The 15,579-nt window shown below is 42.4% G+C and overlaps 1 protein-coding gene across 1 annotated transcript in view; it reads left to right on the top strand.

Annotated features, from left to right (window-relative positions):
- rprd2a (regulation of nuclear pre-mRNA domain containing 2a) overlaps positions 1–15,579 on the top strand; it is a 32,989-nt gene that overhangs the window by 13,195 nt on the left and 4,215 nt on the right. Inside the window, exons 3-9 of the mRNA XM_035763660.2 lie at positions 4,445–4,593; positions 4,780–4,832; positions 5,128–5,254; positions 5,578–5,753; positions 7,736–8,081; positions 8,945–9,175; positions 12,937–13,128. Of these exons, the coding sequence (XP_035619553.1) occupies positions 4,445–4,593; positions 4,780–4,832; positions 5,128–5,254; positions 5,578–5,753; positions 7,736–8,081; positions 8,945–9,175; positions 12,937–13,128 (1,274 nt within the window). The remainder of the gene's footprint in view (positions 1–4,444; positions 4,594–4,779; positions 4,833–5,127; positions 5,255–5,577; positions 5,754–7,735; positions 8,082–8,944; positions 9,176–12,936; positions 13,129–15,579) is intronic.

Genomic DNA, 15,579 nt, shown 5'->3' with positions numbered 1-15,579 from the left:
GCGTGTTACATTTAGCCCCCCTCTCCCCTATGCACTCGAAGTGAATTGCAGAGCGATAATGTGCTTAACCAAGCTGTTGCTATAAACTCCATGTTTTAAAATAGTGCAGTTCGAGGATATTTAGGAGTTGAGAAATAAAGTAGGAATGAAAAGCTGTTTCCCCTGCGATAGCAAGAATTGTTGTGCCTTGACTGCTTGTCAGAATACCTGTTTCCCTCCCTATGGCAGTCGTAACTTGAATACACCTCGAATAATTGTAAATGACTGCAATAAAAACATTGATCCTGTACCTATGGGAAACTTCAGCCCGGCGCAAGCCACGCGGTCAGAGCTAATGTCTACAATGTTTTTGTTTGTCCACCATACAAGTCAATGACTGTGTCTCAAATGGCTTCATATTCCCTTTTTATAGTGCACTACTAAACCAGGGCCCATTTAGCTCTGATCAAAAGTCGAGCACTATACACGCAGTTTATTAGGTACACCACCCCGTTCACGAAAATGAATCGCTCCTTCAGACCGTGAGTCACGTGGCCGTAGCTTGCTATATAAAGCAGGCAGACGAGCATTGACTGTCTAGGGCAGGCCTGGGCAAGTATTTTCCATGGAGGACCACATTAGAATATATTTTTGCCATCACTGGCCCGAATCGTATTACAGGATTATACATGTGTTTGACATGACTGATATATCTACTGTAAATTAAGTCCAGATATGCTAATTCTTTTACTTTTTTAACATGCACAGAAATAAACCACATCCATGGTCTCCTTTTGGTAGGTGTTTTCATTATTATACATGCAATGAACTACACGAAGGGAAAGGTACACTGCGTTCAGCACCACGGACAGATCTCTTGTTAAAACCTCTTATGGATAGGGGAGACACTAGCGTCTCAAGTGGCCAATAGCCTCGGGAAATGCAGAGCGCCAAATTCAAATAAAATAAAGCTACACTCGTTGTGAATCCAGCCAACATGTCAGATTTTAAAAATGCTTTTCGGCAAAAGCATGAGAAGCTATCTGATAGCATGCACCCACCTGAACCAGTTGTAAACAAAAGAACTAGCGTAGCAGGCGCTACACAAAATGCTGAAATATAAAACATGCATTACCTTTGACGAGCTTCTTTGTTGGCACTCCAATATGTCCCATAAACATCACAATTGGTCCTTTTTTTTCAATTAATTCCATCCATGTATACCCAAAATGTCCATTATAAAGCAGGTTTGATCCGGAAAAAAACAGCTTGCCAAAACACAACGTCACTACAAAACATTTCAAAAGTTGCCTATAAACTTTGCCAAAATATTTCAAACTACTTTTGTAATACAACTTTAGGTATTTTTAAATGTTAATAATCGATCAAATTGTAGACTGGGCAATCTGTATTCAAAACCTTTTTCCCTCTTGCGTAACTTTCAACAGTGTAACGTTGTTCCAGGATGTGCCTCTTCTTTGTTGCACCAATGATTAACTCCAACCCAATTCCAAAGACTGGTGACATCCTGTGGAAGTCGTAGGAACTGTAAAATGGCCGCTATCAAATATCCCTTGGCAAAGAGAACTGAGGGAACGGTCAGAGGCAAAAAAAAAAAAAAATCTGAACCATTTTTCCTCTGGGTTTTGCCTACTACATAAGTTCTGTTATAGTCACAGACATGATTGAACCAGTTTTAGAAACTTCAGTTTTCTATCCACACCTACTAATCATATGCATATAATATATTCCTGGCATGAGTAGCAGGAAGTTGAAATTGTGCACGCTATTTATCCAAAAGTGGAAATGCTGCCCCCTATCCTTAAAAGGTTAATGGGTATGCACAAAAACAAAGAAGAACAAACAATCAGTGTGAGGAGTGAAGTCTCTGATGGGCATTGACTAGAATAGTAAAGTCTGGTATAGTTTTTGACGTCGCTATGCACAGGATTGCTGAGAGTCAGTAAGAGATGATCTGTGCCTTGTTATATTTCATCACTGAAAATGTCTGTTCACTTACATGGGTTGACCCAAACAGTACAAACATCCTCTGAGCATGACTTCTAATCTTTGGTAGTTTTGTTCGAGAGATGCATAGAACCTTGTCAGTGACATTGTTTTTGAATAGTTCTCCAATCACTGCATCAGACTGAAGATCGATACGCTCAAGTTGCAGGTCAGTGGGAGTGTTATCCACGGTGAAGGGAGAGGAAACCAACAGCATGTCATTTTCCAACACTTTGTAATCCTCAAAATGACGAAAGAACTCACCGTTCAAAGCACGCAGCAGCGATGTATACTTCTCCCGCTGGTCGTCTGACAGGGAACAGACTAGTAGTGTCAGTAGTTGGGTGAGATTGTTGGTTTCTACTTGATGGGTGTCCGACTTCAGGTCCCACACCCTTTTAAGCACCTTCGCCAAACTCAGCCGTCTCACCTTTTTGTGGTAGGGGAGATCTGCATGACCCGACTCTCTGTTGGAAGAGACAGTGAGTCAAACTGTCTGTGGTTGAAAGATTTTGCTCTTATGAAGTTTACCACTTTCGTGACTGTATCCACAACATGGCCCATTTTCAGAACATCTTTACAGAGCACCTCCTGTTGAATAATGCAATGCAGGAAAATAATTTTGTGATCTGGCTTCAGCTCAGCTACTTGATCTTGAATCCTTTTCAAAAGGCCAATGTTTTTTCCTGTCAAGTTTGGGCACTCATCAGTGGTCACACAGGATAACTTTTCAAAACTCAATCCCAGCTTTGACCCATACTTATTATACTCCAATAAATCTTTCCCTGTGGTTGTGCTCTTCATTGACTGCACTAAAGCGAGCTCTTCCGTAATTTCAAAGTCTGGGGTTATGCCTGGTAAGAATATCAACAACTGCGCCGTGTCACGTACATCGCTGCTCTCATCCAGGGCCAATGAGAAATAGGTTAAATCTTTCAACTGTTCCATATTCTCTGCGATGTGCTCAGCAACTGGCTTGCTATGTTTGGCAATTTTGTGGGGCAGTACATAGCTAGCTCTCGCAATTCCATCGTTTACTGAATGCAGTTTTGTGAAAAGTCCTTGCTGCTTTTGCAACTGAGAAAGCAACTCTTTTTATGCACTTGCCCTCCTTTCAGAAGACATCATCCTATATTTCTCTGCATGATTTGTCTGGAGGTGTCTGGACAAGTTGTAGTCTTTCAAGACAGCGATACATACATACACTAAGCACACAGCTTCCCTGATACCTCAAATAAATATTTCGATGTCCACACTTGCTGGAACACCCTACATTCATTGTCTACTTCCCTTTTCTTTGAAATCTTTGGAGAAACTCATTTTTGCGCTATTTCTAGATGGCTACTATTTGTAACTGTTACGTGTGTGTCAGTCACTGTCTGTCCTCGTGCAGTTATTTATACGTGTCTTTTTAAAATAAATGTCCCACAAGCGGTGGGAGTTAAAGCATTACACAAAGGCGCATATTCATTGGGCTTTTAATTTGAATAACACATACAGTGGGGAGAACAAGTATTTGATACATTGCCAATTTTGCAGGTTTTCCTACTTACAAAGTATGTAGAGGTCTGTCATTTTTATCATAGGTTACACTTCAACTGTGAGAGACAGAATCTAAAACAAAAATCCAGAAAATCACATGATTTTTAAGTAATTAATTAGCATTTTATTGCATGACAAGTATTTGATACATCAGAAAAGCAGAACTTCATATTTGGAACAGAAACCTTTTGTTTGCAATTACAGAGATCATACGTTTCCTGTAGTTCTTGACCAGGTTTGCACACACTGCAGCAGGGATTTTGGCCCACTCCTCCAGACAGACCTTCTCCAGATCCTTCAGGTTTCGGGGCTGACGCTGGGCAATATGGACTTTCAGCTCCCTCCAAAGATTTTCTATTGGGTTCAGGTCTGGAGACTGGCTTGGCCACTCCAGGACCATGAGATGCTTCTTACGGAGCCACTCCTTAGATGCCCTGGCTGTGTGTTTCGGGTCGTTGTCATGCTGGAAGACCCAGTTGAAGTGTACCTATGATAAAAATGACACACCTCTGCCGATTTTCCTACTTACAAAGCATGTAATGTATCAAATAATTGTTCTCCCCACTGTACGTCGCAGCATACCTCAACATTGTTGCTGACCAATCCCAATAGAGCATCTTTGGTATGAGAATGGAACGGGCTGTTTGCAGCATGGATGTACCACCGTCATATCTGCCACAACTGCGTAATGCTATTCCTCCCTACACCTTGTAGAGTTAATCCCCTGAAGAATTTGGGCTGTTCTGGAGGCAAAGGTGGTTCCGACACGGTACTAGATGGGTGTACCTGCTACCTAATAAACTGAACGCTGAGTGTATAGGAAAAAAGGTTTGATCTGCTGGTCAGGGCTACACTGACACTTTACACATCAGTGCAATGTCAGTGATGACCTATTCTGTCTTCTCCTGTCCTGCAGTAATGTCGGAGACTCTAAGGTGATGAAGTCGGTGGACAGGATATTAACCATCTGGGAGGAGAGGAGTGTGTACACAGAGCAGCTTATAGCTGAGCTGAGGTCCAGTCTTGTCAAAGAAGAGTCACCTGCTGCTGTGGAGACACCTAAAGGTGAGTAAATCTGTGCCAAACATGTACCACCAGCGGAGTTCATTGTGATATACTGCTTCTTTTGAATATCATGAAGTATCTTTTGAAATTGCACAAATGTCAAATTTAATTTGGCATCATGTTTATTGTTGTGCAGTTCAATGCTTGTGTGTTGTGTTAAGAAATCACTATGTTATGTAATTTCAGCTCCAGTCAACCCGAAGGCTGCTCTTCAATCTAAGATTGTAGCTGAATTTGTCGTAAGTGTCCACGACCCACTGTTCAGGATAATTATATTTTCTGCTCTGAGGTTTTCTTTTTTTTAATCCAATTGTGTATTCAGAAGATTTCAACTGCATATCCTCTTGATACCAAAACATACCAAATGAACTAACTGCTGTACTATGAGAACTGTAAATACTTCAAGTAAATATTTGTACTCCAAAGCTACTATGTTGAGTTGAAATAGACCCTGACGGGAATCAGGCCACACAACTGCCAGCCACAAAACTGCTATGTATTGTGGTGTGACTCTCTGACTGTCCTGTCATGCAGCCCCAGGCTTTCATCGATCACCTCTCTAAGTACCACAGCTCTGTGGAGGAGGTGTCACTGAAGGAGAAACAGCTGGCAGCCATGAGGGTGGACGTTTGCAGCACTGAGGCCCTCAAGAGACTGAAAGGTAACAATAGCCAAAGGTTTTAAGATTAACACACAACCTGCTGCAAAGTTATCCATGAGCATTGATGCTGTTTGTCCCAAATTGCACCCTAATCCCTATTTAATGCACAACTTTTGACCAGGGCCCACATCCTCCTGAAATGTTGTCAATGAGCATTGGCCCAGTAACTGGAAAAGGCATGAGGCATCTCTTACAGATCTGAAAGAAACCTTGACCCCTGTCTGGCCACTCTAGCCTAGGAGGAGATAACAGTAGTTTTTAGACTGACCAAGGTTGTGTGTGTGTTTCTTTCATTTCCCTCTTGAAATCAACCACCCATTCAGATAAGGCAGGAGGAAAGAGGCACTCCAAGGACTTTGAGGATGGCAGTGCGAAGTTAAAGGAGTTTGTTGCCTTCCTCGACCGGCAGATCAAAGGAGGGCCCCCTCTGTTGGATGCTCTTGGCAACGCAGATATTTTCTACGAGATGCAGTATAAAGAGGTCAAGATAGTCGCCAATGTGAGTAGCTGAATAAAATCAATCAAAAGTATTTATACAGCCCCTTTTTTTTTACGTCATTAGAAGTCCCAAAGTGCTTATAGAAACTAAAACTCCAAACGGCAACAATGCAGATGTAGAAGCACGGTGGCTAGGAAAAACTCCCGAGAAAGGCGGGAACCTAGTAAAAGAAAGGAACCAGGCTCTGACCGGTGGCCAGTCCTCTTCTGGCTGTGCCAGGTGGAGATTCTAAGAGTACATGGCCATTAAGGCCAAGTAGTTCTTACCCATGTTCATAGATGACTAGCAGGGTCAACTTATAATCAGTGGTTGTAGAGTGGGAACAGTTCAGCACCTCCAGAGTCAATTTCGGTTGGCTTTTCATAGCCGAGCATTCAGTTTGAGACGGCAGGTGCGGTGGAGCGAGCTCAGGAGAGAAAGGGAGGTTGAGAGTAGAGGTCAACCGATTAATTAGGGCCGATTTCCGATTGTTAGTTAACCTTATAGTTAACTAGTCCAACGCAATAACGACCTGCCTCTCTCGTTGCACTCCACAAGGAGACTGCCTGTTACGCGAATGCAGTAAGCGAAGGTAAGTTGCTAGCTAGCATTAAACTTATCTTATAAAAAAATATCATAATCACTAGTTAACTGCACATGGTTGATATTACTAGATATTATCTAGCGTGTCTTGCATTGCATCTAATCTGACTGAGCATACAAGTATCTGACTGAGCGGTGGTAGGCAGAAGCAGGCGCTTAAACATTCATTCAAACAGCACTTTCGTGCTTTTTGCCAGCAGCTCTTCGCTGTGCGTCAAGCATTGCGCTGTTTATGACTTCAAGCCTAACAACTCATGAGAAGGCTGGTGTAACCGAAGTGAAATGGCTAGCTAGTAAGTGCGCGCTAATAGCCTTTCAAACGTTACTCGCTCTGAGCCTTCTAGTAGTTGTTCCCCTTGCTCTGCATGGGTAACGCTGCTTCGAGTGTGGCTGTTGTCGTTGTGTTCCTTGTTCGAGCCCAGGGAGGAGCGAGGATAGGGACGGAAGCTATACTGTTACACTGGCAATACTGAAGTGCCTTTAAGACCATCTAATAGCATTTGAAATACAAATGGTATAGTCTTATAATTCTTATAATAACTACAACCTTACACTTCTTACCTGGGAATATTGAAGACTCATGTTAAAATTAACCACCAGCTTTCACATGTTCTGAGCAAGGAACTGAAACGTTAGCTTTCTTACATAGCAGATATTGCACTTTTACTTTCTTCTCCAACACTTTGTTTTTGCATTATTTAAACCAAATTGAACATGTTTCTTTATTTACTTGAGGCTAAATTGATTGTATTGATGTATTATATTAAGTTAAAATAAGTGTTCATTCAGTATTGTTGTAATTGTCATTATTACAAATAAATAAATAAAAATCGGCCCATTAATCGGTATCGGCGTTGAAAAGTCATAATCTGTTGACCTAAGCTCACACAGGACACCAGATAAGCACTGTGGCCCCGTCTGACTATACCCCTGGACAGGGCCAACCAGGCAGGATATAACCCCACCCACTTTGCCAAAGCTCAGCTCCCACACCACTTGAGGTGGTGTGATATCAACAGACCACAAACTTACTACCCAGAGTAATGCCAAGGTCCTAAACCATTTTATTTGAGGTGACTGTACTTCAGATTAATTGTCAGATCAAATAGCACATCGCTTTGTTTCTTGGGACCTAGAACTATAATTTCTCGTTTGTCTGAGTTTAAAACTAAAACATTTTCCGCCATCCACTTCCGTATGTCTTAAACACAGGCTTCCAGGTAGGACATTTTGGGGCCTCGCCATGAAGTGTACGAGATGGTGTCCTTAATAATGCCTTGTATCTGTTGTTGTGAAAGGTTGAAAGATTTTCTTTGGTTTTAGTGGAGGGCTTTGGTAGTAAGTTGCATAGATTTTTTTGTGTTTGAGTTTTCTTTTTTTCTTTTTTTTTACTTCCCAAGGCCTACAAGACGTTTGCCAACCGGGTGTCCCACCTCAAGCGTAAGCTGGACAGCCTCAAGGCCACCTTACCAGACCTGGATGAGTCGCCCATCCCCTCGCCCTCGATGGACGCACCCTCTCCCAATGGCTCAGAGTCCCCGTTCCATGGCCTGGCTGACCCAGACTCTGACCTGGATGGCCTGGCCATGGATGACGAGGCGGACATCACTTTAGGGGAAGCACCAAGCCCCCTGTCCTCCCCTGGTGGCTCCCCCGAGCAGGGCTTCACCGTAGGGGAGTCAGACAACCGCGACGTGGAGGACATGGAGCTCTCGGATGAGGAGGCAGAGAACGTCAATATCATAGGTGAGGGTAATGACATGCGATGCAGAGCGTAGATGGGGTGAAGGTGGTTAAGGGACAGGATCTATACTGAACAAAAATATAAACGCATCATGCAACAATTTGAAAGATTTTACTGAGTTACAGGTCATAGAAGGAAATCAGTCAATTTAAATAAATATTTTAGGCCCCAATCTATGGGTTCCAAATCACTGGGCAGGGATGCAGCCCTGGATGGGCCTGGGAGGGCATAGTCCCACCCACTGGATGCCAGACCCAGCCAATCAGAATGCATTTTTTCCCCCACAAAAGGGCTTTATTAATGACTGAAATTAGTCCTTGGGCTGGCGTGGTTCTGATGCCGGTTGGACGTACTGCCAAATTCTCAAAAGGATGTTAAGGGCGGCATATGGTAGAGTAATCAACATTAAATTCTCTGGAAACAGCTCTGATGGACATTCCTGCAGTCAGCATGCCAATTGCATGCTCCCCTGAAACTTGAGACATCTGTGGAATTGTGTTGTGACAAAACTGCACATTTTAGGGGCCTTTTTATTGTCCCCAGCATAAGGTGCACCTGTGTAATCATCATGGTGTTTAATTAGCTTCTTGATATGCCACACCTGTCAGGTGGATGGATTATCTTGGCAAAGGAGAAATGCTCACTAACAGGGACGTGAACACATTTGTGCACAAGGTTTGAGAGAAATAAGCTTTTTGTGCGTATTAAACATTTCTGGGATCTTTTCAGCTCATGAAACCAACACTTTACTTGTTGGGGATATGTTTTTGTTCAGTGTAGTACTTTCATGTGCCTCATTTATACCTGTACGGCTCTATTGTGTTGCAACTTAGCTGTTTCGATTGAACATTTCCTCTGTTTTCAGTTGAGGAGCGAGTTGAAAGTCTCATCCCAGCTCCAGTCCCCATTCCTGTGCCTGTTGTCACACAACCCCCACTGGCCACAGAGGCAAAGTCTGTTGCACAGGCCACACCCTCCCCAGCTCTCGTGACCCCTTTGACCCATACAACCAACATGTCAGGCAACCTCGCCAATGTGGACCTGGGTAAAATTAGCTCCATTCTCAGCAGCATCACATCTGTCATGAAGAAACCAGGTGAGAAACTTCAGCTATTGTAACATCATAAAGGCACTACATGCAGGCAGCCACTGTTGCATCATCAACACTGCTATTCTGATGGCCCATCATAAAGGCACCATTACATCATCAGCACTGTTATTCTGATGTTGCATCATAAAGGAAGCAGTCTAGATTTTAGGGTCAATTCAGAATTTAATTCAATGCAACCCTTGATTTAAATGTCCAATATGAATAAGACTGGAAGCATAATTTTAATTTGAAGTAGAATTGAATGAACCTTTTCACATGTGGGTTCCAAATATCTCTTAATGGTTCCCCCAGCGTGAGTTGTTTTATGCACGTGGATGTCAGAATGCACCCACTGTTCCAACATGTGATTGTTTCTCAAAAGGACAGTTAACACACGCTGCCTGCTAATTATCTATAGGCTCTGTTTGAATTGGTCAATTTCACAGTATTTTCTAACAGATTGTATTTTCTAACAACAGTTTGAATGACCACCTCATAACAGAAGCCATGCCAATGAGGCCTATTTGTTATATGTACAGTAGGGGTGCGTGGTTCAGCTGTTTATTGACCCGCACCTGCCCGCAATTGCTAACAACCCATCCACAACAGGCCGACTACATGAAAATCTGAGGCACCCAATCCTAACACGGAAAATATAGTAATGTGCTTTAGGCGTCAGACAGACTGCAGAACAATTTTTGGGACATGGTGCAGGATTTTGTTTTGCCTGATATGTTAGATGTTTCTGCTTAGAAGTTCTGACATTTTGGAAGACTATTTGTTAGTGAAGTTGTCTAATTAGATTACATGTAGCTTCTCTTATCATGTGTTGCCTTAGAATACTAAATTAACCATTTCTCAACATAGATAGAATGAATACAATAAAGAAAAAATATAGGGATTAGGTATTCTGTGCAAAATGTCCAAATGATATCAGTTTGACTGGTTGTAAGGAAAAAGAAAGCTGTGAAAACGACCCAACTTGTTTTCCGATAAGATTTCAGTTTGGCTTCGATGCATATTTTTGTGGTTGAAATACTATCAGCGTTTATGAAGACTGCACCGCTACAGATCGTATCTAACTGAGCATTGCCTTCTCTCAAGATCAAATATCTCCCCTCCTGTTCCCAAGTCCAAATTTTGTATGCTGCTTTTAGATCTATTAACAGCAAGGGTTGCATTAAATCAGCGCAATATTATTTTTAATGACGCCCTTGTCGACTTTCAATTAGTTCAGCACAGAGCGTATAAACGAAAGCATTCACTGTGAAAGTTTATAGTTGTAAATGAGAGCTTGTTCTGAACTGGCCTACCTGGTTAAATAAAGGTGACATGATAAATAAGTGATACATATTGACCCATCATACACAGGCTATGTGCTGCCCTTCGTTCAATTTATTGAGTCAGTTTTCTTGCTTCAACCGTGAGCAACACCTGTGAAACGCAGATATTTTTTCTCTGAACACGGGGATGTTGATTTCCACGGGACTGGGACTAGTATCATCAGAGGACTTTGGCGTTTGACTAACCAGAATAGCCTACTGTGTGTTTTTTAATGTACATATTTCAATATCCATTTAACCATTCTAAACAGTAAGCTACAGTGTCTTTGACATTCACATGCCTATTTGAAGTCTCATCTTGTGACTAAATAAACATTACAAAAAATAGAATCACTAATGTAGGTAGCCTTACCCGCCTTGTATCTGCAAGCAGTTGGCTTTAGCGAATATGTCAAGAGCCTCCCTCCACTCACATACTGAGGAGAAACCTTAACCAAACTCGATGGTCCACCACCATTAGTGTGCCCACTAACCATTTAGTTAGTTTGTAGGCCAAACTGTTTGTAAGCTACAGATGATTTTGTGAGGAGACTGCTTTTCAGGATGTCTCATGGTCTGACAAACACCCCTCTAGCGCTTTCACCGTTTCACTGCAGATGCGGAAGTGTGACATAGGCGGATGCGGTGGATTGAGACTGATCCGATGCCCAAGAAGACAAACATATCTCTAGCATGAAATGGCAGATTTTTATGGGGGATTTATTTTAATGCTAATTAATATCAGTCGGGTGCGGATATCGACATCATTGGGTTTTAACCTGTGTTCTCCTTTTTAGTCTACACTGATTTTGAAGTGGATTTAATAACTGACATCAATAAGGCATCATGGCTTTCACCTGGTCAGTCAGTCATGGAAAGAGCTTACACTCTGTGTATGTGGAGCAAAATGTTAGAATCGCAAAAAACAGTATGCAATACATATATAATTGTGAGAATCGCAATACATATCGGCACTTAAGTATCGGGATACTATTGTGAGGTCCCTGGCAATTCTCAGCCCTATTAGCCGCTGACATCAACACTGTTATTCTCAGAGATGCTATAGGCTATCAATATAAAGCCACAAGCTGCAGAGCGTTCAATTTGCCTGCTAGGTGGGCAAGGAGACCCCCAGCTCTGCTAAAACCATGGACGACTGCGTGCTGTTTTCAAGTGATTGTTAAATGTATCCTCTTGAAGGGCATAGTCAGAACTATACGTTTCTGATTATTCCATGCAAAACAATTGCGCACCTTTAGCTCTATCAGAGCTATACAGCAAGTAACTGGCTGCTTTTCATAATCGGTAAACCTCAATTGATCACGTAATTTCGGATACTTGAGGGTTAGACGTATTTACTATTATATTGTAAAATAGCATTTGTCACAACACCTTGAAGTCCGTTTAAATGAGAACCCGTTATTCAGAGCAGTGGTCACCAACCTTTTTCTGAGTCTATCACTTTCGCAGTCAAAAAGGAAGCTGAGATCCGAGACTCAGATTTTAAAAAAAATATATATATATATAAATTATGAATTAAAATGTAACATTAACCAAATAAAAAAACTTTCTGTCGGAATGAGGTTTGTGCAGTTGGCCTAATAGCCTACATCATCACAGTATTTTGGCTATATGCCTGGCCTGCCAATATTGTTCTTCTCAGACCATATTACATTTCAAAACTCAAGCTATGATAATAAAATAGATCAGTTGGTGTAGCACTTGCAAGGTACATCTGAGCATAAATAGAAATGTTCAAGTATTTGCTTTTTTATTTTACTGCACTGATGTTTCCTGTATCTGATGGTCATGGTGCTTTCAAGACAACTGAACTCGGGGAAACAACGAGGTCAAATCACGACGTCAGTCATCTTCATGTCGGAAAGTCGCAGCTCAAGGCAGGTGCCCAAGTTTCCGACTTGGAATTTCGAGTTGGATGCCTGTTCAAAATTATTTTTCCCAGTTGGATCTCGTTTTCCCACCCGAGTTGTCAGTTGCCTTGAAAGCACTGAAGTCGGCGATTTCGGAGTTCCCAGTTTTGAACACGGCATTATTCTCAGCGGAGGGAGTAGGAGAGGATCCGCCTCTCACGGTCCCTGCTCTCTCCTTCCTTTCTTCTGATGAGACTGACCAGAGAGAGGGAACAGTCTTCCACCTGATGGCGAAACTCGAGTCTCACAGCATCTGCACAAATTCATGTTCATATGACCAGAGAAAGTGAAATATTGCTAATAATAAAAATGCAGGGTGTTCGATATACTTGGCTACTCATTCAATGCAGCTGCAGCTCAAGTGGAAGTAGAGAGAAAGACATTTTATGTTTTGTAATGGTGTTGAATAGAACTTACATGAACTCATAAAACCAAAAGTTTTTTACTCTATTCTTTGACAATCTCTCTGGTCATGGTTTTAACAAATTTAAATCTATTTTCCTCTTTCCCCTAGGAGTGAGTCCAGGTGGTTCTTTGGTCTCCCCCTCTCCAGCCAAGACTATCCCTCCTGCCCCAGTAGCCCCCCAGGTAGCCAGCCCTCTGACCAGCATCCTGTCCAAAGTGGACATGACTCCTGAGGAGCTCTTCGGTGCACTGTCTGAATCCCAGGGGCAGGCCAGCGGGCTGAAGGGTGAGAAACCGTGTGGTAAAGCAAATTTTAAAGAGCGACTGAGCTCATCGTTTAGCTCATTAAGAAAAACTAGATATCAGTCCTGGTGTTGTGGTTCGATGTGTGTTATCATACCCTGTCAGTTACTGGTGTTAGTCGCTCTTGAAACACCGTAGCAGCAACCGCTAATAGCCTACCACTTCCTCCAACTTTTTTGCAGAGGATGATTTAGTTGCACAATTTTGCATCTAGCTAAGTTGTTTGCGGATTTTGGTATTTCTCGAGTACAAAAATGTGCGTGAAAACTAGTAGAGTGCACTTCAGACTATCAAGTCTACTGCTACTATCTATGACCAGAGTATGTGTCTGTCTGGTGCTGTTTCCTAGCGAATCATGTTACAAAACAGGGCACGGCGGGACACAAGATACTTGCGAATGGATTTAGAATTTTTTGAATAAGAAGTGGCAGTTGGGATACAAGTAAGTGTGCATCGTCTCAATTCTCATTCTGCCCAAAACAGTTAGACTCCTCAGTGCTTGACTTGGGCAGGTCATAGAACTCAGTACCAGCACCTCACATTATCTACTGCACCTCTAAGTGGCCACTCCAAAAAGGGCTTAGGGGCCAAATGTTCTTTAAACATACACTGAATAAAAATATAGACGCAACATGCAACAATTTCAAAGAATTTACTGAGTTAGTATGTGGAAATATGTCAATTTAAATAAATTAATTAGGTCATCTATGGATTTCACATGACTGGGAATACAGATATGCATATGTTGGTCACACATTTTATTTATTTATTTAAATTGTGGAAACTGGAACATGCTTTTATACACCTTTTGATCCAGAGCATCCCAAACAAGCTCAGTGGTGACATGTCTGAGTATGCAGGCAATGGAAGAACTGGGACTTTTTTAGCTTCCATGAATTGTGTACAGATCCTTACGACATGGGGCGTGCATTATCGTGATGGCGGCGGATGAATGGCACGATAATGGGCCTGAGGATCTCATGGTATCTTTGTGCATTCAAATTGCCATTGAAGGTGAACATTTGCCCACTCACGTCGGTTAGGACGCCGAACTGCAGTCAGGTCAAGACCCTGGTGAGGATGACGAGCACACAGACGAACTTCCCTGAGACGATTTGTGCAGAAATTCTTCGGTTTTGCAAATCCGCGGCTGGTCCCAAAAGATCCCGCAGGTGAAGAATCCAGAGGTGGAGGTCCTGGGCTGCTGTGGTTAAACGTCTGCGTTTGTGAGGCCGGTTGGATATACTGCCAAATTCTCTAAAATGCCGTCGGAGGCGTCTTATGTTAGAGAAATTAACATTCAATTCTCTGGCAACCGCTCTGAACATTCCTGCAGTCAGCATAACAATTGCACGCTCACTCAAGTTGAGACATCTGGCATTGTGTTGTTATAAAACTGCTCATTTTAGAGTGGCTTTTTATTGTCCCCAGCAGAAGATGCACCTGTGTAATGATCATTGTTTAATAAGCTACTTGATATGCCACACTTGTCAGGTGGCTGGATTAACTTGGCAAAGGAGAAATGCTCACTAACCGGGATATCAATAAATTTGTGCACAACATTTGAGAGAAATAAGCTTTTTGTGCGTATGGAACATTTCTGGGATCTTTTATTTCAGCTCATGAAACACTTTACATGTTACGTTTGTATATTTTTGTTCAGTGTAACATTGGTCACGTGTTGTCTTATGTAAACTAGTCAGGCGCTGTGTAATGTGGGCAAGTCTTGTGTCTTCTATGGGGAGGATACAGCACATTATGCAAAACTGTTTGTCCATACATGACAATTTTCCTTAGCCGCAACAATCCCGTGTTAGTGGGCATCGAAATCAAAACCCAAGTACAACCCCATGTAATTTGTGCCTAACTCAGTTACACAAATTTCACAACTCCGTTTGGAATATACTGACTTCTTACCCTTTTTAGTCAATTTTGCCACTGGAATAAATGTTTCTGCCTTGTTATTATTCGACCATGCTGGTCATTTATGAACATTTGAACATCTTGGCTATGTTCTGTTATAATCTCCACCCGGCACAGCCAGAAGAGGACTGGCCACGCCACATAGCCTGGTTCCTCTCTAGGCTTCTTCCTAGGTTTTGGCCTTTCTAGGGAGTTTTTCCTAGCCACCGTGCTTCTACACCTGCATTGCTTGCTGTTTGGGGTTTTAGGCTGGGTTTCTGTACAGCACTTTGCGATATCAGCTGATGTACGAAGGGCTATATAAATAAATTTGATTTGATTTCTGACTAATATTGAGGCCACATAGACCGCCGCGCCACTCGGAAGCCCTGAGGCATTGCATCTCAGTGCTAGAGGAGTCATTACATACCCTGGCTCGATTCCAGGCTGTATCACAACCGGCCGTGATTGGGAGTCCCATAGGACGGCGCACAATTGGCCCAGTGTCGTTAGGGTTTGGCCGGGGTAGGCCCTCATTGTAAATAAG

Source organism: Oncorhynchus keta, chromosome 19 (assembly GCF_023373465.1).
Source record: "Oncorhynchus keta strain PuntledgeMale-10-30-2019 chromosome 19, Oket_V2, whole genome shotgun sequence".
Taxonomy (NCBI): Eukaryota; Metazoa; Chordata; class Actinopteri; order Salmoniformes; family Salmonidae; genus Oncorhynchus; species Oncorhynchus keta.
The sequence above is the reverse complement of the archived record's forward strand: the minus strand, read 5'-3'. Positions and strand labels throughout refer to the sequence as shown.